This window comes from Zea mays, chromosome 1 (assembly GCF_902167145.1).
Source record: "Zea mays cultivar B73 chromosome 1, Zm-B73-REFERENCE-NAM-5.0, whole genome shotgun sequence".
Classification (NCBI taxonomy): domain Eukaryota; kingdom Viridiplantae; phylum Streptophyta; class Magnoliopsida; order Poales; family Poaceae; genus Zea; species Zea mays.
Window position 1 is genome coordinate 200,077,374 of NC_050096.1, and position 25,440 is coordinate 200,102,813.

The following is a 25,440-nucleotide window of genomic DNA, read 5'->3' on the forward strand; positions in this document are numbered from 1 at the left end:
TCTTTTCTTCCTCCGTCGCCTTGAATGCGACGGGTTACACCTCGGATGTGGAGGTCCACCTTGCTCGACGATTTGTTTGGAGTCTTTGATCATCAACTCAAAGCTCACAAACTTTCCTATCACTTCCTCGGGAGACATTAGTTTATATCTAGGATCACCATGAATTAATTGAACTTGTGTAGGATTGCGAAAAACAAGAGGTCTTAGAATAACCTTGACCATTTCATGGTCATCCCATTTGGTGCTCCCATGGCTGCGCACTTGATTCACCAAGCTCTTGAGCCGGTTGTACATGGCTTGTGGCTCCTCTCCTTGGTTGAGGATGAATCGACCAAGCTTCCCCTCGATCGTCTCCCGTTTGGTGATCTTGGTCACCTCGTCCCCTTCGTGCGCCGTTTTGAGGACGTCCCAAATTTCGTTGGTCGTCTTTAACCCTTGCACCTTATTATACTCCTCCCGACACAAGGAGGCGAGGAGTATAGTTGTGGCTTGGGAGTTAAAGTGCCGAATTTGGTCGGCCTCGTCTGAATTGTAGTCCTTATCCCCTACCTTCGGTACCTGCGCTCCATACTCAATAATATCCCATATGCTTTTATGGAGTGAGGTTAGATGATGCCTCATTTTATCACTCCACATACAATAATCCTCACCATCAAAAAATGGTGGTTTGCCTAGGGGAACGAAAAGTAATGGAGTGTGTTTGGAAATGAGAGGATAGCGTAGGGGCATCTTACTATACTTCTTGTGCTCATGGCGCTTAGAAGTGACGGATGCCGATTCGGAGCCGGAGGTGGAGGGTGACGAAGAGTCGATCTCGTAGTAGACCACCTTCTTCATCTTCTTCTTCTTGTCACCTCTCCGTTGTGACTTGATGGAGGAAGAGGATTCCTCCTTATGCTTGTGGCTGGACTCCCTCGAATGAGTTCTTCCCGAGCTTGCGGACTTGTCACCGCCGGTCACGATCTCCCTCTTGGCGTGATCTCACGACATCACTTTGAGTGGTTAGACTCTAATGAAGTACCGACCTCTGATACCAATTGAAAGTCACCTAGAGGGGGGTGAATGGGCGGAATCTGAAAATTATAAACTTTAAGCACAATCTACAAGCCGGGTTAGTGTTAGAATAAAATCTGAGTCCGAAAGAGAGGGTGAAAACAAATCAACCAAGAAATAGAGCGGCTGACACGGTGATTTGTTTTACCGAGGTTCGGTTCTTGCGAACCTAGTCCCCGTTGAGGTGGTCACAAAGACCGGGTCTCTTTCAACCCTTTCCCTCTCTCAAACGATCACTTAGACCGAGTGAGCTTTCTCCTTAATCAAACGAGTCACTTAGACCCCTACAAGGACCACCACAACTTGGTGTCTCTTGCTTTGATTACAAGTGTCTTGAGAACAAGAAAGAGGAAGAGGAAAGCACGATTGCAAAAGCCAAGCAACAAGAGCTACAAATAATACACGGATCACTCTCTCTCTTAAGTCACTAATCACTAATGATCACTTGTCTTAATTGTGGAACTTGGAGAGATTGGAAGCTTTGATTGTGTCTTTGAATGGATTGCTAGCTCTTGTATTGAATGTAGAGGATTGGAATGCTTGGGTGTTGTGAATGGAGGTGGTTGGGGTTGTATTTATAGCCTCCAACCACTTCCTAGTCATTGCTCCTTTTCTGCCGACCGCGGACGGTCCGCGCCCTTGGTCCAGACGGTCCGCCCCTGCACATCAACGGCTGAAATCGCAACGGTCAACAGTAACGGCTATATCAACGGTTATATAGCATTTAATGTGTCATCAGATGTCAGATAAAGGCAGTCGCGGACGGTCCGGTCGTGCACCCCGGACGGTCCGCAAGGACGCTATAATTCATTTTACTGAACCCGTCACCTTCGGGTTTTTCGGTTCTTCACTGACCGGACGGTCCGTGTCTGAGGCCGGACGGTCCGCGCTTGGTCTCGGATGGTGCTTGCTTTTCCATCGGATGGTCCGTAGTGTAGACTTGTGTTTTTGCATTGGTTCTATCCAAGGGTCACCCTGGTGTCGCGGACGGTCCGCGCTTAGGTGATTTTCCAAAAACCTTCTCCTGTCCGGAATAATCTACTGTATTTCGGACAGTCGACTTTAGAATAGTTGTAGATGAACTTATGCACCTGTAGAATGATCAACTAGACAAATTGGTTAGTCCACAAGGTTTGTGATGGTCGTCAAACACCAAAATCGATTATAGGAAATGTTGAGACTATTTCCCTTTCAATCTTGCTAGAAATGTTTGGAGAATTTTTTGCCTTAAATTTTGAGAAACCCATCAATATTAATCATTTAATAGTGTCTTAGATTGCTAACAATAGAATGACATATAGACAAAAGCTCCTAATTAGAGTGGCGGCAATATTTTGGTCTATTTGACTTTGTCGTAACGATGTTATCTTTGCTTTTAAACCAAATCTATCAATTATGCAGGTCTTTTTCAGGAAAACATACTAGCTCAAATTCTGGAGATTGTTTCATAAAGACCAAACTTAACAAGAGGTCCTCACGGTATATCGATCTTTAGAGGTGGTAGTTATGGAAATCTTTGCAAGACACCGATGGAAGTCCAATGTCAGATTAGAGGGAGCTTAAGTCGTTGATGTGTTTCTTTTTTGGAGAATGTTTATGGTGGACGTTTGTTATTTTTCGATCTATAAAGCTGTATGCAAAAATTGCAAAAGGTCGAAACATTTTTATTTTCTAATAAAAAAGAGATAAGGTTGAGATCAAGCCCTTCAAAAACTAGCTTCTCCCTAGAAGCTATTTTTTCTAGCTAGCTCTTCTCACATGTAAAGAATCATCCAGGTAAAGCTGAAATAATTAGCTTCTCTCTACTATTCTTCCGAGAAGCTATATTTTACCGGCCCTGTTTGGCACAACTTATTTTTAATTTCTTCATAGATTTAAGTAGAAGTTGTACCAAACAGATAACTTATCAGTTCAGCTACTTCTCATAATGAACTAAAAGCAGTCGACAAGCAGAAGATGTTTTTTACCAACTTCTCAAATAAGATGTTTTTTCGACGCGCAGCAGCTATGCTAAACAGTGTCCAAATATTAAAAAAACAACTTTAGCTTTATCGGTGAAACTATTTTTATGAAGCCAAAGAAAAAAATGCTTCACTAGTACAACTGACTTGTACGTACCAAATAGACCAGAAGTCGCAGATTTTAGGATGTGGTGTAGTGATCATTAACCAGCAATCACTCAAGTACTCAACGTTTTACAAAGTTCAGCTTGCTACTCATGGTAGAAACTCTTCGATGCCGCTGTGTATGGGTGGGACAGGGGTTCGAGGGTTTTCTCGACCTGCGTGAGAAGGTCTTCTTCTTATTAAAATGCCCGGGGGCTGGGCAGGTCGAGTTTTTTTACTCATGGTAGAAACTCTTGAAGTCTTGATACAATGCACACATGGTTATTCTATTCATCCGGTCATCCCGTCAGAGGTTTTAACATTTAAGCATATACGCACAAAAACAAAATGAGATAAGTATGCAATACAATACGCACTCTGTACCAAACATCATAAACTCCCAACATCATATATATGGATGCTTTTGCAAAGTGCACATGGAGATCTTCTGCATCCCGGCAACTCGGAGATACGTCAACGAACAGAGGACGCAGTTGAAAATACCAGATACTGGCTACTCAAAATTTCCATGAAGATAACGGTGGGGTCTCGGAGTCCTTCCAAGTGTTGGCCAATTGATCGCCATACCGGTCACCCAAGACTTCACCAGCCGCGGCATACGACTCGAGTTCAGCCATCTCATCCGGTGTAAGCTTCACAGACAGTGCCCCCACGTTCTGGTTGAAGTTGTCGATTTTTGTTGTGCCAGGTATGGGGCAAACGTCGTTTCCTTGGTGGTGAACCCAGGCCAACGCGAGCTGTGATGGCGTGCATCCTTTCCGTGCTGCCATCGCGCTCACGCGCTCGAATATCTGAGCGTTCTTGTCGAGATTCTCTGGCTGAAATCTAGGCATATGCTGCACACGTATGAAATCCTCGTTAGACAGACCATATTTCTGATTCTTTTTCTTTGAGTATGTTATCATGTGATGAGACCATTCCATAAATTCGCCTCTACCTCGATATACATCTACACACTTTACCAACTGAGCTAGTTTAGCTTCCTATTCAAATAGATGACCAGAATCTAAAATTGTATGTAAGATCAAGGAAAGACACACATCAATGATAACCTAACCATGTATTATGCGTCTTATGAAGAGGTTGAACCAAAGGATAACAATAAATTATCAGTGTTCAATATGTAATAGTGTGAGTGTTCACCTTGCGGAAGTCCTGCTCAGATAGTGAGTCAACTAGTTTTGCTCCACTAGAGAAGAAACCTCTGCCTAGTGGACTGTAAGCCACGATTCCAATTCCAAGTTCTCTGGAATTGTCACAGAAAGGTGAGAATAAAGCTAATTCCTACTTGTTGGCTTCAAAACTCTAGCGTTCATGAAATTACCTGCAAGTGGGGATTATATCTTCTTCTGCATCTCTAGACCATAGCGACCATTCAAGCTGTACCGCGGTGATAGGATGGACTGCATGAGCTCTTCGGATTGTTGATGCAGATGCTTCGGATAACCCAATGTATTTTATCTTTCCTTCCTCCACTAGCTTCTTGAGTTCACCGATCTAGCAGCAGAAAAAGGAGGCAAACTCAATTGTCCAGAAGGAAATGGTTCATGTCTTACAAAGGTGAAGTATGGATTCGAAGAGAAAGTAACAGCACAAACAGGACTTTATAAAACAGGCTATAGCAGCGCTAGCCCCAAGCCCCCAAATAGAAGTATGCCATGTAGATAGGAAAGTAAGCAACCAATTTCCCCAGCAGAAGCCAGTGGTAGTATCTCCTGGTCATGCGAGTTTCCTGATCACACAGCAGAAAAGCTAATGTCGTCCTGATCATGCGAGTGGTAGGTTTGTGGGTGCCATGAGCCCATGACCCAAAAAAAAAGCATCATGAGGTTTTGCTGTTGCCCCAACACGCACCCTGGTGAGCGCTGAACCCTTTGTAGATAGAGAAGATAGAGCACTCAGCACCTCTACAAGCTGCTCTAACGCCCTGCAAGACTACTAATCGCCTGGTGAGCGCTTCAACCTTTCATCCTATAGAGCTCTCGGCCAGGGTTCTTCGGTTCGAAACGAATTTTGTGCTTCGAATGTCGAAAATTCAGTGTATTGCGTCCAAAATTTCATGAAATTTATCCATTTTGGTTGGGTTCTTCGGTTCGAAACGAATTTCGCTCTGGCGCCTCCGCTGGCTGCTCTGACTCCCTGCGTGACTACTGATCCGTGTGATCTGAACCCTGGCAGCCTGCATATGTGGGGTTCGAGACCACCAGCCACCCTCTTGTGTTGGGAATTGGGATACTCTAACATGAATGATCCAGAAAGCACAGTAACTAGTGCTTGCTGGGGCGCAGAATTCCGGATACAACTTCGGATCTGATTGATCCAATTGTTGTTGCCTTGGGCTATATGCAATGGTGCCTTAGAAAACCTCCTAGAAGTTAGTACTCCAGTAGTTCTTTGGGTTTGAGTTCTGCTATAAGGCTACTCTCACTCTCAATATGAGTTTCGTCTGAGTTTTATTTGCAACTATAAAACATCAGCAAAATTGATGACTTAGCAGGTTAATTATGGAGAGATAGAGAGAGTTTCATTAATTAGGATGAAACCCATCGGCAAAGTTACTAACACAAAAGCTGATGTGACAGTGTTAGTGCTGTGCTATAAGACTGGCCTAACATGAACGTTGGATTAAAAAGAATACGTTTCTTTTGTTTCTGGGTTAAATTCACGATGGTGATTGAGTTTATAGAAGAGAAAGCCTTGCATCATATAAATGCCATCAAACCACCATCGATCAGTCTCACAGTCGCTGTCATGCAAGAAAATTCCCCTCACTTATCCAGTTGTTAATAGAACACATCAAGCCTCCACAGCTACCAAACAAAGAAATCGACGGAGTGCACAAGGGCTACTCACCGTGACCTCGATGGGCACCCTCTTGTCGATGCGGTGCTGGTAATAGAGGTCGATGCAGTCAACACCGAGCCGCTTGAAGCTGCCCTCGCACGCTGCCCGCACGTAGGCTGGGTCGCCGTGGATCTCCCGCTTGCCATCGGCGAAGGAGACGCCGAATTTGGTGGCCAACTCGACCTTCTCCCGCACCCCGCCTTGCAGCGCCTGTTATTCAGAAGCATCACGTCGAACACCTTCAGTGCAAACTAGAAAAGAGGCCAAAAAGATACCCAAAAAATTCGAAAGGTCCGAGAAGACTGACCTTGCCCAGGAGGACCTCGTTGGTGTGCGGGCCGTAGACGTCGGAGGTGTCGAGGAAGGTGACCCCGGCGTCGACGGCGTGGTGGATAAGCTTGATCATCTCAGACTCGGGTTTTGGCGGGCCGTAGAAGGCGGACATGCCCATGCAGCCGAGGCCCTGCGCGGAGACCTCCAGCCCCTGCGAGCCCAACTTGATGCGAGGCACAGACACGAGAGCGGCAGCCATGGCAGGTGCAGGGAGTCGGGGTGGCACTGCCGGGGTGCTGATGAATGGTGATTGCTACTGACACCGGACAGAGCTATATATATAGGGTGAGCTATATCTGATAACGTCACTGCACATGTCGCATATAACCATGCACGTAAGAGGTGACGTCTTATATACAAAGTCTTACTATATGGTACGTAAATTTTATTACGTGTTTATACATTGACATATACGCCGGTCTGGCTAACAGTTACAAACAAAGTCGTGAAAGATTAGGCTCTCCCCCTGCGCACCATGTAGAGTACAACAGGTGGCAGAGCGAAGCCAGGATTCAAATTTGGGGGAACAAATCAGATTGAGAGGCTGCTAAAGTATACTATTTTAGATTTTTTTTAAGTTAGAGAAATTAGTAGTTCCTATAAAATTTGGGGAGGATTAGGGATGTTTGGTGACCAGGTAAATAGAGGGGATCCATGGAGAGGAATCCCTTCCTATTCAAATTGAGGACATATCTAGTGCATATGGTGCATATATTAAATTACAACTATCCATCTCAGATCTAACGTCTCTGGTTGATCATTGTAATTTACAAATAACACCTTCCATCACTAAAGCCCACCATGTCGGAGGGTGTCCTTAGCAAATATACCAAACAACTGCAGACGTTAGATCTAAAATGAGTGGTGATGATTTAATATGTGTATCATGTGCACTAAAATTCCATGTGCATTACATATGTTCTCATTCAAATTTGAATAGAAAAGGGTGGATCCTCTCCATTTCCCTGACCAGCCCTTACGGGGGACATTGCCCCGGCATCCTGATTGGTGGTTTAGATATTGTGTTTCGTAGACTAACAAGTATATTTGATAGTTTAGATATATTATGTCTCATAGATTGGTCTATATACTTATAGGTTGTCTTATCTCATAAGTCATGTATTCTATATAAACTGTCTAAACAATCAATGTAATACATTCATCCAATTACATCGTAGCTTCATTGCTCATGCTCTATGTAGTATATATTTAATATTAGTCTGTTGGGGGCCCACCTGTCGTTGTTGCTCAGCACCCTTGTAACGTGCCGCCCTTGGACTATAAAAGAGATGGCACATGCAATACAAGGGACAAGCTCTCTGACATCTTCACTTGGACCCATCTACTCCACGGTCCACACTCAGGCAATACAACTCATAGTGGATGTAGGGGTATTACGCTCTGGTGGGCCCAAACCACTCTAAACCTTATATGTCCTTGTGTTCTTGCATTCTGCTAAACCCTAGGCTATCCCCTTATTCTTAGGATTAGGAGGGTGCATTCCATCACCCGGCTGGAGTTTACCTCCAACGGGTATTCTATACTTGATGGGTACCCACACCCGTCTAGAGTGGAGCATGTGCCTTCCCGCCCGACTTGGTTTAGGGCGATGGCGAGCGCTGAGCGACAGTGTTCGACCTTCCGATTTCCAGGTGCGAGCATGTCGCGTACTCACATGCGGTATGGTCGTTTGGATTGTGCAGTAATAAAGAGTCATCGGCAGACGCTTAGAGGCTTGGACATGCTTTACTATTTAGGATGACTGTCTGTATATTGCTGTCGTGTGGCCAAAGACCTATGTAGCATGTAGTTGTACTTAGGATCTAGGAGTCTATGACCAATCATTGAGCTGGGCTAAAATTCTAGAGAATTATTGGCTATATTCTGGGTATTTTATACTCATGGGTATACGGATATAGGTTTACGAGTACATACCCTAACCCGCTCTACCTGTCAGATCCTCTTTTTCACTCATTAATAGACATCTGGCTATAAAATTGTAAACAAGTGGTACATGTAAATCGCTATCGAGTAACTTAGGGCCTTTTAATTTAACAAAAATGTGTAATAACCTCTTAGGATCATTCTCACCAAGTGGTTTAAGCAGATCCAACTCGAGCATGAAAATCTAACCTTTTGACCAATTTTGAGAAAATCTTGAGTTCAAAGCTTTTTTTCAATCTGTGGTTAAAGCTTTGATCTTCTGTAGCTTAAATTTTGTAGACACCTTTGATACTTCCATGTGAATATATGCATAAGATTTCAGCATTTCAGCTCAATCTAAGTTCGTTTAAATCGTTTTTGTCTTTTAAAGCTTTGGTTCAAACTGCTGGCAGTAGAGCGCGGCACTGATACGTGTGAAGCAGCACTGCGGCAGTGCCACGACAATACAATTTATTCTTCAAAATGCATATGAAAATATCCCTGCAACAATGCAATATATTCTGATTAAGCAAGCACAACTTTCGTATATACCATCCACACCATGCCAATATTTCATATATGCCACAACAGCACATCTCAATATGTACAACCATCTTTCATTAGAATGCCACATCTACTTCATGATAAAAGATGACTAGAAAATTAAGAGAAGCAACTCCATTTACAAGCTTACTATGCATCACCTGCAGCAAACAAAACCAAACCGTTTGCCAGATGACTAAATAAGGACCACTGATGCTAAACAAGCAAACGGCGGGGAAAGAAACAACATGCGCATCATGATACTGAAGCCCTAGAACGACATGTACATAGGTTGCTTTCATGCCATGAATTCGGATTGTCTGCACGACAAGCTAGGACCGAGCGGGGCTGGATCCCTGTTAGGTCTTGTTCGGTTATTCCCATTATACATGGATTGGATAGGATTGGAAAAAAATTAGAAGAACTTTGACTTGTTTGGGATTTGAACCCACCCAATCACACTCAATCCACATGGATTGAGAGCTAACCGAACAAGGTCTTAGTTGAGTTGACCACACCAAGAGAACCTCAATTTACTGAAGGTGTGGTTGCAAGATCATCTACTATGATCCTCTAACAATGCAAGAATGTCTTCGTCGCTTGTTCCACCATCGATTGCATACTGCAATGCTGTCCTACCATCTCGATCCATGGCTTGTGAATCAGCCCCTCTGCATACAAACAAAAAAAGAATATCAGACTTTGTATTCATTCCTGCCGCTTTGCTGGATCATAAGAAAAGCAGAAAGCACATTTCGCTAAACAAAACAGAGTTCTGACGATGATTACATAGTAATAATACTAGCAGTGATTTGAATAAACCTTGTTGACAAATCAAACATGTAGTTTAAGATCAAACTCCAGAATAATCAGGTTCTTGCATACCTGGAGAGGAGAAGCTTTGCATGCCGATGTCTTCCTTTCAAAATGCAGTGATGAAGGGGTGTCCGACCCCTAGAATCATTCATATTTACACTAGCACCATACTGCAAAAGTAATTCAACCATCCCAACGTCTGCAACACGGCATGCAAGATGGAGCAAGGAAAGACCTTCGCAACCGTCCTCCATGTCATCTGTGCGTGAACTCGTGCTAGCAGGGGAAAGGGGCTCCCGAGGAGAAATCTTGTCATGTGAATTGCAATCGAAAAATTTAGGACTTCCATCAGGCGGTGAAACCGGTTGCTCTTGCTGAAGTGCCTTTCCAAGAGTCAAAAATGGGCTAGAAGGCATCTCTCCGTAAACTAAATTTACATTGGCACGTGATCTCACAATGAGACTGTATGCTGTTTTCTTGTCATTTGCAGCTACACTATTCCACATCTGCTCAGCTAATTGATTCTCATCCATGCTACGCTTCCGTATAAACTCTTTGTCTACATACTGCAATATTTACACCGAAAAGATTAAAAAATGCAGCAACCAAATTGGGATACATGACACTAAATATATGTTCAAACTGAAGATCTTCAAATAGGCCAATAAAACATGCATTGGACCTATACGTCAAACATTATACGGATTCTAGTTCATGCAGTGTTGTTTTCTGATGGTTTCATGGGCATGTGATCACGAATGAGCATTGGGTAGATCCTAAAGTAATTTCTCATGAAACTTCAAGAATCTTGCCAAGAATGTAGCCCCTCCAATCACTGCTAAGTGTCATTTCAGAATGCATCATATCCAGACACATATTTTGCCACGAAATTCTACTGTAATATATTTTTCAAACCAAAAGAAACATTATAGAAAGCTAGTTTTGAGACAAGCTTATTTGTACTATTTCTGCATGGTCTATTAAATATATGAGTAAAATTCACGGTGGCCCTTAAACTTGTCAGGCTGTGCCATCGAGGTTCATTAACTTATCAAGTGCATTTTATGGACCCCTAATCTTGGAGGTGAACCGCTTAAAAAGGTTGTGACTAAAACTGCAATTCGTAAGTTGGTGGACCTGACAAGGGTCGATGGTTGGGACTGGAGTTCTCTATTTAGTTAGTAAACTGTTAAGGAGTCATATTTGCACAACCATTCTTTGCATGGAGATTCTTTGAGACAAATTGATTTTTTAACACTCCATCCATTGCTAAAGAACAAAGGAATACAAGCAGTTGTGATTTGTGAATGTAGTGAATACCTTGGCATGAATAAACTTCTCCTTGGCAGAGAATACATCTTTGTGTTTAGGCTTGCTAACAGAGAGGTACTGTGATGTGTCTGATCCATCAGCACTGCAAAAGAAACAATGTTACAAGTTTGTTACCTGGAGAGCAATAGAGAAAGACATTGAATTACTTCATAAAAAGATTCAAAACAGACATAATATATGACCTTGAATTATCATCTGGCAACATGTCTTCCCAAATATTGTTGACAAACATGTTGCCTAATGACTGAAAGAGATTGATTACTGATGGCTCCCAAACTCTGACATCAAGTGTCAGAGATCTAACCTGAAATAAGATGCATTTGTTTAGGGTACTATTCTATCAAAATAAATATATCATTATCCTAAATTAGAAATACAAAAATGATACTCAGCTATAAGAAACCCTATTTACAGAATTTGGGAAAAAATGTTTTGGTGAAAGGCTGATTTTTTAGATTCTTTAGCAATTTAAGTTTCAGAACTCTTTTTTTGGGCAAAAGTACAATCATGTTTCACTTCCTTCTCTATGCAAAACATGTTTTGTAGCTTTAGGTGTAGCTGTCGGTGTGATAGCACCACTGCACCAAAGCCCAATTTATTTGATATTATGCACACACTAAAACAACCTCTAGACTTCAAAGAATAAATGAATGCAGAAATCAATCTATGTGCATGACCATCAAGAGAAACTAGCATCTATTAAAAAGAATTAACAGTTAAAATTTTCGTGGTTACCTTTGATATATGCACTCCAAGATTTCGGTGCACCCCAGAACACTCTATGCATAGAAGTGCGCCAAGGTTTAATGATGCCCAATCAGGTTCCAAAGCACCACAGTCAGCACACATATTATTGCCATCAACTTTCCTAAGCAAGTCAATTGGTTTTTCAGGTTTCATGCTGGTTCTGTGATGATGTGTGCCTCTTATTACATCATGCTGCCCATTTCCAGAGTACTTCTCCAGTACTAAATCATCGATTACGGAAGGTTCAAATTCCACTGAACTTGTAAAGGAGCTTCCATCACTGGTACTCCTATCATGACCACTGCCCTTAGGGCTTGACATAAAACACTGAAACAGAACAGCCAAGTATTGTAAACTGAATATTCCAGAATACATGCAATCCAAACAGAGGCCATCCATTACTAACCTGTTCTGGCGATTGTGAGCTCAGTAAAGAGGCAATAACACCAGTTATCTTTTCAATCCAGTCCATCTGATCTACTGCACTCTCTGCCTGTATAAATAGCAGATATGTTCATGAAGTATGGAAGTCTTGATCATATTCAATATGACAGACCATAAACTTGTGCTATACCTGCAATGTGTAGATCTTTGTGGGTGAAATAATTCTGAAACAGAACCTCAAATCTGATTGCTCAGCATCAACTTTAATGGTCGATGTCAACAAATTTACAGTATGACGTGCGACAGACTTTTCATCATGTATATGGTAATGAGAAGAGAACAATCTGCTCAACAACCCAGAACCATGTTCAGGGGGGTTAACGTTTCTTTGCATGGAACAACCAGCCTATATGATCAAAGGCAAATGGTTGAGGAAAATATCTGAATTAAAATATATCATGCATCGTGGAACAAAATATTATGCCAACTTAATGAGCATTTCAACAACAAATGTTACATCGGAGACCTACAGGTGGCCGAGTAATTTGTTTTCGATAGTAGTACAGCATTCCTCGACTATCAAGTACGAAGAACCTTCTTTTCCAGTCGGCTCTCAAGTTTGAAGATCTTTTCGAAAGATAACCTTGACGGATGGTCTCTACCTGGAAGTAGTACATCACCATTTAACTTTTTTTTTTCAAACTGTAAACCTGCTTTGGATCTCCAGTGTATTGGACTATCGGTGTCTTACCTTGCCTTTTGAAGTTGACTGCATAACTGCCTCGATCTGTTTATGTGAACTTCTGCCAATTGTCTGCATTCGATCACCATTATAAGAATCATTCAAACCATTTATAGAAGACCGACTTTCCCGGTCTATCTGCCTTTTGTACTCATGCATCCTCTCTACGAGAGAAGCTTGTTCCTTGTTTGCTCTTTCTCGTGATTGCTGTGCATAAGCAAGAATCTGAAGAACAATTTAAAAAACAGGTCGAAGGAAAACTTTTTTGTCAATATTTATGAGTAGTTTAAGTAGAAGAAAAGAAACATTAAAGAAACAAGTAAAATTGTGCTGCATCTTCATGAAGTAAAGCAGGGTAGACCCAGTGCCCGAGGCTCCCACATGAGTGGGATCTGGGGAAGGGATAAAACGAGGTAAACCTTCCCCGCAAATGCGGAGAGGCTTCTTCAAACCCGTGACCTAGTGACTTAGGTGCTGTTTGGTTCAAAAAATGTAACGCAAATGGTAATGGTAATGGTTTCGGCTCGATTACTGACGGTAACAAATTTGAATAGGCTGGTATCAAATTTTAGTGTGGTATCTGATTACGGTTGGACTAAAACAAACATGATTTAACGTTATCCGTTACCCATTGCGTTACAAATATGTGAACCAAACGGCACCTTAGTGAGACAGTTCTCACTACTGCACCAGGCCTGTCCTTAATGAAGCAAGGCAGAAACAAACAAATCTCAGTGAGCATGGCTGGTTGACATAACAAAAAATTTGCTATAATGCCAGTAAAATATTAAGAAATTGCAAAATAAAGCGACAGAGTTGATCAATTAGGTAAATACTAGCCAGTAAGCCATCTAGATAATATTACTGTAAGCCGAAATCAACAGAGCCTTTTGTTATTGAACTGGTCCATGTACTAGAATTTCGTTTTATTTCAAAAATGAAGTGGCAATTCTTAGTTACATGGGGATAACCCAGTCCAATTATTTTCTTGTAATAATCAAGATCATCATCAGTATATATAGAAGTAACTGCAAAGTTGCACTGAGCACTGAGAACTAGACTCATGCAAAGATCACTTGTCCCAACTAGTGAATTGAAAGCAGAAATGCAAGGTGCTAATATTTACATGTTAAGATATCTAACTACAAGAGCAAAGCATTAACAGCATAATACAGAGGAAATGTTTAAAAGTAACCTGATTAATATATGGCTCCATTTGATGCAATAGTTCATATCCCTGACAAGTAGCAATTGACAGGATCAATCTCATTCATTCATAACATAGTTACACCAAGGTAAAATATGCAAGGAGGTACTTGTTTAAAATAACGAAGATGTGAATCCATTGTCGCACTAACAGCCTCCAAAAATTCAAATCTCTTCTTTGCCTCGACATGGGAAAGTGAAGTGACCTGAGAAATTAACATGGATATGACAAACAATGGCATGATAAGCATATAAGCTCAGAAACTAAGAAGCAAAGTAAGGGACGATGCAAATCATACCAGGTTGAAACGAGCTTGCTCAAATGAAGATCTAGCACTGTGAAGCTCCTGGTTATTATCAAATGCTATTTAGTTAAGGGGGAGGGAGAGATGCCTTAATTTGTGTTAACACTGTGAAATGTTGAATAAGAATGGTTTTTACATCTTCAATTGCTGTTGTTATGTCCGGTCGGGTACCTTTCTTCAATGATAGGTACTTTTCACGAATCTATAACCAAACCAATCAGATCACAAGTTTAGAGCATATCTCTTAGAAATTTAGCAAGCAATAATATTATAGTTATGCAGCAAAGCAAGTATGGCGGAAAATATGAAAGAATAACAATTTAGCAGAAAAATAACAGAAACATAGCGAAAACATTGAGGAATGAACAGTTCTAAATTTCGATCAGGTGTCTCGTTATCAATCATTAAACAGACAGCATAGGAATTGCATGTATAAAGGGCAGGCCTGGTGCAACGGTGAGACCTGTCTCACTGAGTCGCCGGATCACGGGTTCGAAGCAGCCTCTCTGCATTTGCGGAGAGAAGGCTTGCTTTGGTTTATCACTTTTCTAGACTCCACTCATGTGGGAGTCTCTGGCACTAGGTCTGCCCTTTTTTATATAGGAATCACATGTACACGTTATTTTTTTTTCTCGAACACACAGGAGACCTGTGTATCTTTATATTGAGAAGAGAGAAAAGAGGAAAGAACCCCAGGTACAAGAGACACAACCACCACCGCATCTCACATTCTCACACTTATCATCTAAGGAACCAAGGTCTGGAGTGCTGACAAGCCCTTAGCTCCAGCCATGGTCGCAGGGAGAAACTTTCAAAATCCACAAATATTGATGGGTGAGGAAAGATAAAAAATTTGTTGTTATATATGAAACGATGCAAAAAGAAAATACATCACACACGAGGAACAACATGATAAGATAGCTTACCTGGTCATATGAGAGGCTAGCCTTGTCAAAGCGCTTATGAGCATCCTGAAAATGTGTTGAACAGAACACTATATCATTCAATTATTCTCAGTGCAGATTTTCGTGACTTTTTGTTAATGGAAAATAATACCAGTACCTTCACATCATGCAAATCAATGTCAACAAAATTCAGTAATCTGTCATTTAACATGTGCTCAACCTGTCAGGAAACCGAATCAGAGATTAGAGCAGGTAAATTACTAAAAGTTAGATGTGTCATGGCATGATATAAATTTGTTAGAACTAGGGCGGAGATAGTACGAGTGGTAGGTTTGTGCGCCATCGGGCTGTTGGGTGGAGAAGGTGTGGTACTGTTCACGCAATGAACAGTGTTTACTTGAACAGTAGATAGGTTAGGGGGAAGCACGGACAAGATAATTGCCCGCTTGATTTCTTCCTTAACCAAAGGGATACAATATATAGGCTGTGATAGCAGCCCCTAACAAACTAACCAACTCTATCCGGGAGTTCCAAACTAATGCTTATCCATCTAAACAAAATAGTCGATACTTATCCATCTAAACAAACTAATTGATTTTATTAGGGCTAGGGCTGCTGGGTGCCGGTCATAACATCTCTCCCGACCTCCAAAAATAGCTTGGCCTCTAGCTGGAAGGCAAGATTACGGGGGTGGGGATCTTCTGCAGCAGCTACCCCGTCATCGTCGGTGGACACCTCAAGGTAGAAGAGGCGTTGCCAGTGATGGCCTCGCACAAACGGTTTGTCACAGTTGTAGCACAGACCCTGGCGGCGTCGCTCCGCCATCTCTGTTGGGGTGAGGCGCTTGAACGTTGGTGCTACCAGGGCGGAGGCCGCCGTCGCTGGCCCGGTCGACGTAGGGGATGGCGCAACCGGTAGACGCGGAGAGGGCTGGGGACACCCGTCGGAGAACTGGGTGCGCCGCTCGTACGCCCGAGCGAGCGCCATGTCCTGCTGAAGGTCGTCGGGCGCGCACAGTTCGACGTCCATTCGGAGATGCCCGAAAAGTCCAGTGGTGAAGAGTTGCGCTTGTTGGTGCGGTGGTGGCATAGGCTCAGTGTGGCATAGGAGAGCCAGGAATCGATTCTGGTCGGAACGGCAGGCGTGCCACCTCGCCCAACGTATTGCTGCGTAGGGGAGACCCAAAACGTTGTTGGCACAAAGCTTTGAAGCGCGGCCAGTACAATGTGGGATCGTCGCGCCGCAGCATAAAGGACCACTGTTGTGCAATGCCCGTGAGATGGTACGTAGCCAACCAGACTTTGTCCATCTTCGGTGTCCCCTGATTGTAGAAGAAGCTCTCACAGCGGGACAACCAGCCAACAGGATCTTCCTTGCCATCGAAGTTGGGAAGAAAAGGTTATGGTGGTGCAAGTTGTGAGGGTGCTGTTGTGGGAGGTATGCACTATGGTGGAGGTCGGGAAAGCCTGGGGTTGGGGATGGGGAGTGGGGGAAGGGAATTCGGTGGATGGGCAGGGGGCAGAAGGGTGGATTGACGCTGTGGAGACAAGGACAACGGTGGACGATGGGGCGGCGGCGGCGTGGGAGGTCGTGGGCACAAGGGCAGGGGTGGCGGATGGAGGCAGTGCCATGGGCAAGAAGGGCACCGGAGCGGGCGCGGTGGGGATGCCCCCATTGTCAGGAAGGCCGTAGGGGTAATCTTGCGCAGTAGAGGGGAAGACGTGGGATGACGATGAAGGATCGATCACGGACGAGGCCGACGCGAGTTGGACCTCGATCGCCACCAACTGGGCGGCCACCGCCGACAGGTGGTTGATGATCAATGTCTGGGAGTCCTGCACCTGCCGCTGGAACACCACGAAGGAGTCGTGCGACACGTGCGCAGTGGGCAACGTGTTGGTGGTGGCTGCTGCCCCGAAGGTCGCCGGGATGGGGCTCGTCGCCGAGGGAACAGAAGGCTAGGGAGGGTCGCCCGACATCCTAGGATCGACGAGGTCTCCCGATACCAGATTGTTAGAACTAAGGTTACAAAGGTAGTATGAGTGGTAGGTTTGGGGTCTAGGACCAGGACCATGACGCTTGTGCGTCGTCGGGCTGTTGGGTGGAGAAGGTGCGGTACTGTTCGCGCGATGAACAGTAATGGCAGATGACAAGTGCGCGCGTGAATAGTAGATGGGTTGGGGCAAGCACGGGCAAGATAATTGCCTTCTTGATTTGTTCCTTAACCAAAGGGGTACAATACATAGGCTGCGACAGCAGCCCCTAACAAACTAACCAACTCTATCCAAAAGTTCCAAACTAATGTTTATCCATCTAAACAAACTAACCGATACTTATCCATTTAAAGAAACTAACTAATACTTATCCATCTAAACAAACTAACTGATTTTATTAGGTCTAGGGCTGCTGGGCTGCCGGTCATAACAAAATTAGACTTTTAATAAGGGAACATCAAATATCACATTCCACCCTAATCATATGACTTGTAGTTTCAACATGAAATGATGCTTGGGAGATCAAATTCTTACATAAGGTGCACGTTCAGAAGAAAAGAGAAAAAGGTATAAAAAACGTCCTCGTCATAAAATATCATATGATAATTGGCATTGACACGTTGATATTTCAATAACAGACTATAAAGGGATGGTTCAAGGTGCAGTCACTTTCAGGCCTTCCTTCTATAAGCATCTCATTATGAGGGAAAACAAGAATTTGGCCCAGGTAATACATATAATCACATTTTAAAATGAAATGCACTACCTGGGAGCGCAGGACTTCCTTGTATGTTCCAATTTCTCTTAAGGCAATTGTAAATTTGGTCATTACAGGCCCTGGAAAGAAGATGAAAATTCAGTATGCTCAGTAGAGGAACTGACGACATTGAGCTCAACTCTACTCTTATGTGGGGAAAGAGTAATAAATAATGAGAAACAAATAATATAAGCAGGTTCAAAAAAGATAAAGAAACAGTATAATCCTAAAGAATTGAACATTACATATTTTTTCATGGATGATGACATGGTGGCAAGAAAATTAAGCAAAACAAAACAATAAAACAACGTGCTGCATACTTGCATGATATGTTTATAAATGTTGCTGGGAAAAGCAGACAAAGAAAATAACATGACTAACCACCAAAAGCGACACTCATTGGATCATTGTGGCCTCCTCCAAATGTTTCAAGTGAGCTGGCAAATGCAATATCTCCATCGTATGCTTCCCCTAGTCCTTCACTGAAACAAAAGGGCATATCAGCATATGGCGCAGGGAGTGACTTACAGCTCAACCATACTCCGGATTACAAAATAAATGCATGGGCAATGGATGGTTACTTACGTATACTTACGGCAACCTTTATGGAACTTCAAACATCTCTCTCTCAGCAATTCAGCACTCTCCTCAAGTGATTGTATCTTTTTCAAATGAACAAAAAGATGCATACAATTAGTCATCAATCCAAGAAAACAAAGTTTCATTCAAGACTGCAACCAGTAAGGAAATTCGTTTCTTCCACATTGATAAGTAAAGCTTGAATGTAAAACATACAAATCCTGCAAAGGCCTTCTAAATTGGACAGTTCATAAAATATCTACTTGAAGGAGCATTTTTTACACTGTTCAACCGAAAATTTCAGAAGTGCTGTGCAAGTTCATTAACGCACTCAAAAAAAACTACTGGGAGCGTTCTCATTTCATTTTAAAGCCGTCAAAACAAACAATGGGGAATATATGAAGCAAGGCTTGCCTACTTTTATGAAATGAAAAGAGAAGAGACCAAATTATTTAGGGAAAATAATGCAGGAACAGAAAACAGAAGATTCACCGACAAAACCATTGTGTTAGTTCCATGATTACTGAAAAGCTAAAATAATTGAGAAGTAAGCATGAACTTGGACTGAAACGGATAAACCAGCTGACCTACACCATAACTTATTCCAAGAAGCACATCTGCTTTAGTGAGAAATTGAAACCCAACTGCAGAAAATAAATTAAACTGCTTCAAACCTCATTCTTTTAATTGGTAAGTAGAATTCACATTGTGCGTCAAGTTAGTGTCAGTGTACGACAAAAGATATGCAGCAGACAGAGATGTGCCTACAGCCGCAGCACTATGCAGCATTAGTTCGTGATGCCCGTTCATAGAATGGGGAAAAAAGGCCAGCTTTGAAAATAAACCAAGCTAATTCCGGACCACTCGTTGTGGTGCCATGGGAAAAAGTCGCAAAAATAACGCCAAAGAAGAAACCAACCTGACTAATTGACAATTCAACAACATGGCCGTACGATGCAGACGCACATCACACATGCGCGCGCGCGCACGGTAAAAACTAGTACAGTAGATGCGACGATAGAGAGAGGTCGTAATAAAACACATGCCGATCCACGGGAGGGCAAAATCACGGCCACGGGGGAGGAATTACGCTTTCCACGTGCATTCACAAACCAAACGAGCAAACAAACGAGGAGATTCCGGGCACGCGCCGCGCATCAGCCGTGCAGAGAGGAGAAGCAGCGGCGTCGAGTCAGCGACGTTCCCCTTCCCGCAGCCCACCACGGGCCATGTGCAACACCGCCGCCAAGGAGGTAAAAAAAAATGGGGGCGGAGACACGCGCGCACGCATCAAACCTGCCCAGCTGGCCGGTACCCAGCGCGGCAGAATCCAGGAACCCGTACGAACGAATCCAGGCAAAAGGTGGCACGCGCCCACGCACGCGCGGGGACGCTAGGGGCGGAGATCCGCCGGGATCACGTACGACGGTGCGGCTCTCACCTGCGTCCGGAACATGGGCGAGTCATCGAGTTTGGCGAAATACATGGCTGCCGCCGCCGCCGCTAACACAGTCACCGCCGCCGCCGCCTCCTACCAGCCCATCCGCGGGCACGCTGCGGCGCTCTCTGGCCGCCGGCTGTGGCTTCCTCCGTCCGACCGACCGACCGCCAGCTGCGGGGAGGGGAGGACGACGGGAGGGAGAAGGTGCGGTGGCAGCGGGATCGTCGCGGCAGGGCGGGGAAGGGAATGGCGGCGATCTGGGCGCGCGGGGGGCGGGGGAATTGGTCGGGTGGCTCGGCGAGAAGCGAGGCGAGCGAGGAGGGGAGCGAAAGGGGGAGGGAAGGGAAGGAGAGGAGTGGAGCCTGGTGCGAGGTGGTGGAAATGCGCAAGAGGAGGGAGGGATGGATGGAAAACGCTGCATTGAGTCCCACTCTCTCTCTCTCTTAGTTCGGAGAGGGAAGACTGGTAGTAACTAACTGGCGAGTCCAAATTATAACGATTATTTACGGTGGGGCCGGGACGCAGACACTGCTAGAATCCAGCGAGATTGTTTTTTCTGCAAGGAGCCGGCAGAAAATGCGGAATTTTATTTTTTTTAAAACAAAAACAATTGAAACGCGCATGTTTAATTCCGTCGTCAGAAATGATGCCCTAATGATGGCGTTCTGTCGCCGTTAACTAAAGCGCGGTGGACCAGGAGTCAGTGGCAGCCTGACAAATGGACCGGTTGGTGATCTGCCAATTTCGTCGCTGCGTTTTGACGACTGCTGTTTTCAGAACAGAACAAGAAAGTGAGTGCGTCACTGTCGCGTCGACTGGGCGCTGGGCCGGCCCCGGACGAACCCGCACCACCGTGCACTGTGCGGTATATGTCTTGTTGGATGACTAAACTCTACTCGCCACTCGACAAGCTAAAAAGAGGCTCGGCTCAACTGGCTCTCGGTTGACTCAGTTTAAACTGAGCTACACCTTAAGGCTGAGTCCAGTGCACAGCCTCCCTCTCGCCCCTGCCACATCAGCTCTCGCCTTCACTCTCGCCCCTGCTGCTCCAGTGCACAGGCTGCAGCAGGCTACAGCCTCAGGCTATAGCCACATCAGCTTTTCTATTTCAGAATTAAGTAATTCACGCGGATTTATTTTAACGCTTAGAAATCACACAACATAATACTTTTTATTGAATTAAAAACTACAAAGTGCATAATAATTTATAGATGAAATTTGTGATTTTTTTGTATTTTTTTCAAATTTTTTGGAGTCCAAACGGTAAAAAACGGTTATCACACGTGGCGCTGATGTGGCCAGCAGAACCAATCGGAAGCCGCCACCTCGCTCTCGCCCCACACTCTCGCCCGCACGCCGCCCGCGCCAGTGCGTAGCCCGCCTCACCGCCTGCCTCTCGCCCGTCTCTCGCCCGGGCGCGCGCTCCAGCGCGGGCGAGAGCGAGGCGGTTTCGCCTGCTCTCGCCGAGCGCGAGCGGCGTCGCCCGGAAACGCTCTCTCACCTGGCTCTCGCCTTCGGTCGGGCGAGAGGAGCGCCGTGCCGCCCGTCTTGCAGCCTGCGTTGGCACCAGCCTAATAAGTACTTCCTCCAGTTCTAGTATACAAGACGTAACCCTTCTGCTTTAAAAAACAAGAAATATATTTAGTTCTCTCTATATCACTGCATCGATATAGGTATACATAAAGAAAACACGTCTTATATTATGGGACAAGAATAAAAAGTGGTTACGTCTTATATTATAAGACGGAGAGAGTAATATTGTATTGTACGGTAACCTAATAGTATATAAATATAAGATACATAGTCATCATTCAATATTATCAATAATCTAAATTTTAAATTGACATATATCCATCATCAAAGACTAAGATTAAGGAACAAGTCTGATATTTATAAAATTATTTAATATCTATTATTATTTTATAGGTTGATTAATTTAGCATAGCTCGTGAACCAACTCGGCTCGTTACACAACGAGCTCAAAAACTCTCGAAAACTTGGCTCGACTCGGCTCGATTTTTTTCAGCCCTAACCACAGCTACAGGCTACAGCTAGGTCTCATCTTCGTCGTGTTTTTTAACAACTGTGCGCATGATGTCCGTGAAGCCTTGTTCCCGCCTAGGGATGGCAACGGATCGGATTCGAATCGGATATTGCAAATATCCGTCTGCAACCATATCCACGGTTGTAACCAATATCTGCTCGTGTCCGTACCCGCGGGTAGAAATTTATATCCATGCCCATGCCCATCGGATTTCGGACAGGTTTCGGATATCCATCGGATATGACAGACACAATCATTTATTCAACAATTCAATAGCATAATTAGTCAAATTTCTTCTCAATTCGTCATCATACACAATTAAAAATTAATAAAAGAATTATTATGGGCATGTGGGCCTCAGTTAGGAACACTAGAGCTTGGAAGGGTCAGCTGTCTGTGTTGATATGGTCTATGAGACTTGGAAAGGGCCATGGGGCACAGCGCAGGAAGCCAGCAAGGCTATAAGGGGCAGCCAACAGTGAGAAATTGGGAGCGTTAGGTGTGGGGTTTATGGTGTTAGGATTTGTTCTTTGATATGTAATATGGGCTAGGCCAAAAATACATTATGGGTCGGTTTCGAATATCCAACGGATAACCCGCGGGTATAAAGTAATATCCTAATTCGTGCCCACCTGACTTCGGGTCGGATTCGAGTTTGACCCACGGGTCAAAACATGTATCCATACCCAGCTCCATCGGGTCGGATATCCGACGGATATTCAAATCCACGAGTCAAATTGTCATCCCTATTTCCGCCACCGCCGGTCCTAGTCCCCACACCCCTCCCACCACCATGATGACCCATCCCCCGCCACACCAAGATTTTGTTTGTGCTCGTCAGATTATGATTGTTTACCCGTACGCCACGCATAAAAATTGCGACTAATCAGCTACAAGGTTTCAAACAATTTGGCGCCATCTGCCTGCCACTTATTAACTCCCTCATCCTCTAATCCTTAACCAAAAAAAATTAGAACGCACGCATAAGACGCCTTCTTCCCCGGAGGAGGATTACATCATTCTTGCACAATTAGTTTGGTTTTCGTTGCTTGTGAGGAACTGAACTGCGTGGTCCGATCCAAGATTGGACGCCTCCTCCTCCTTGCTCATATGAACGAAGCATGACCGCTGTCTTCCGAGGATATGAACGAAGCACGATCGCTGTCTATCTATCTCCTTGCGAGTTGGATGGCGTGACACGGGGAACCTACCTAAGCAGCGAAAAGGGCCCAGAACGAAAAGAGACAGAGAGCAGCAGCACTCCAGCAACACCCAGCCGGCCAGCCACCCAACCACCCTGACTGTGGAAACAGAAAGATAGACCACCAAACGGAGTCGAAAATGTGCTTGCTTCTTTCAGGTGCCGGGAAGGCACAGCGTACTTGGCAGCTGACTAGCTGAGACCCGTTCTTCATTCTCGCCTCTGCTGAGCCCCAGACCAATCGCAAGGCCATGTCTTCGTCAAACTGATTGATCTGCTGCGTCTCTTTTTTTTTTTCTTTCTATCACAAAAAGTCTCGAGTACGGTAGAAAAAACTTTGGGTGACATGCTATGTCTCTAGCTGAAAGCTCATGTCCTTTAGAAGACAGGCTGGTTAGTATTCCAGACTAAAATAAACAAGTTGCAACTTAGTTAACTTTCCACATAAAAATCAGCATATCTGAGCCTCGAAGGATTGACAAGAAGCATGCACATGCACCACAGTAATCCAAACCAAACCTGTTCTACAGATACAGACTTCAGACAGCTTGTAAACCAATTCATCTATGCAAATACACAAAAAAATCATCTGGAAACGGTTGTGACAATTAAGTAGACAAACCCACAAACAGTAGATAATGTAGACAAATAAACTGGAAAGCCGCCCTAACAGAAAACGTATGACTCAGAGAAATACACAAAAAATAACCACTGAACAAACTTACCGCAAAGAAATCCTCAAAAGTGAACTCAATATATCCAAGAGACAGGAGTGTCTTCTTTCTTGCATTCCTCAATTTTTACCATGATGTGATCAACCTCAGCTTTGTCTTGTCTCTCTAGGATGTGTTCCTGTAAGCAAATATAAGAAAGGATCATAGCCTGAATTATGAACGATAATATTTGTGAAAAGTACACTGCAGATACTACCAGGTAGGAAAACATAAATAAAGCTTCGATAAAAGCAGTTTCCATCTCCACGTGCCCGTCTTAAAGCACCATATTGTTCGCCGAGCAACTACAGACAAAGTAGGAGACTAGTTGAACAAACTAGACAATGGCATGTTGCATAACCACATAAAAATGCAGTAATTACATATTAGATCAGCCTGACACACAAGAACCTTAATTTTCTCTTGTAAAATGGGGCTGCCAGACTGAAACTCGGCTGCTGAAGAGGAAAGAGGCTCCTGCAACATTTACACGATGTATAATAATTAGTATGGAAACCACCATGGTAACCAGAACATGTTAGCCTTCGTAATAACTCAGAAACGTTTTTCATCATTCAAAAAAGGTGTTTAACCATCATCACAATATGCACTTTTTTATATATAACCAGAAACAAGGCACTCTCCGATTTTATTGAAATGTGACATGAGAACAGCAGTTTCCATCCAGTTCAAACAGACCACCTACTAACTTGGTGCATCCTACAGATAACACCAACCAACAGGTGAGCATAAACAGCATAAGCAACACACAACCCAACTTAATCCTGGTACAAACAAGCTCAAATCAGAGTGTCGACTTAAATACCAGATCAATCTTAAGTTCTTAACATACTATTTCATATGCTAAAAAACTCCAAGATTAGCCACCTCCTCCTACAGATAACTGTATTTGACACTTTCTGAACTTAAAAAGGAATAGCATACTTTAGTGGGAACCCTGTGGTGTTTGGCCAACTTATGGGACAAATTCTTCAATTCACTTGTTACAAGAATATGGTGAACCAGTTTCACTGTCGAGTAGTTCCCTATCAACAAATATGCGAGTCCAATCTAAAGGAGAAGTAAATGCAAGGTTCTCACCCAAATCACACCTTTTGAGCAATAACCACCTTTTCGTCCTAGACTAGAACAAAACACTACCAATCATCTCCATATCCACATCATTCATGCTTACCAGCACAACTTGAACACCAAGTAACCAACACTCAACTGCGCCGCTGCACTGTCTGATCCCCCCAGAGCGGTACAGACGGCCACGACTAGAATTTGCACTAGATCAGTGCAAGTCTGTAAAAACAATAAAGTGCGATGGAGACCCGTTCCACCACAAGGCGGGCTAGCCAATAACCGATCGTAGACAAGTGAGAACCTCACCTTGTCCCCAACGCAGGGCAGCTTGGGCCCCTCGGGGATATCGGAGTCGGGCTCGCC

General features: G+C 43.9%; 2 protein-coding genes across 2 annotated transcripts; both read right to left on the minus strand.

Annotated features, from left to right (window-relative positions):
• Positions 1 to 3,442: 3,442 nt before the first annotated feature.
• LOC100273138 (putative oxidoreductase, aldo/keto reductase family protein) lies at positions 3,443 to 6,586 on the minus strand. The gene is made up of 5 exons (NM_001147585.1): positions 6,331 to 6,586; positions 6,033 to 6,233; positions 4,504 to 4,676; positions 4,323 to 4,425; positions 3,443 to 4,015 (listed from the first exon to the last, which is right to left on the minus strand). Exons 1-5 carry the CDS (start codon positions 6,553 to 6,555, stop codon positions 3,677 to 3,679), a joined length of 1,041 nt encoding a protein of 346 aa, NP_001141057.1. The 5' UTR covers positions 6,556 to 6,586; the 3' UTR covers positions 3,443 to 3,676.
• A 2,495-nt stretch (positions 6,587 to 9,081) lies between these two features.
• Positions 9,082 to 20,403, minus strand: LOC100383138 (putative ARF GTPase activating domain protein with ankyrin repeat-containing protein). Its single transcript, NM_001175804.1, has 19 exons — positions 20,031 to 20,403; positions 18,596 to 18,672; positions 18,392 to 18,492; positions 18,020 to 18,090; positions 15,417 to 15,479; positions 15,281 to 15,325; positions 14,491 to 14,556; positions 14,349 to 14,396; positions 14,160 to 14,255; positions 14,039 to 14,080; positions 12,853 to 13,068; positions 12,632 to 12,763; positions 12,292 to 12,507; positions 12,124 to 12,210; positions 11,706 to 12,044; positions 11,153 to 11,274; positions 10,959 to 11,052; positions 9,708 to 10,204; positions 9,082 to 9,493 (listed from the first exon to the last, which is right to left on the minus strand). The coding sequence occupies exons 1-19, from the start codon at positions 20,073 to 20,075 to the stop codon at positions 9,379 to 9,381; spliced, it is 2,472 nt and encodes an 823-aa protein (NP_001169275.1). The 5' UTR covers positions 20,076 to 20,403; the 3' UTR covers positions 9,082 to 9,378.
• Between the last annotated feature and the right edge of the window lie 5,037 nt (positions 20,404 to 25,440).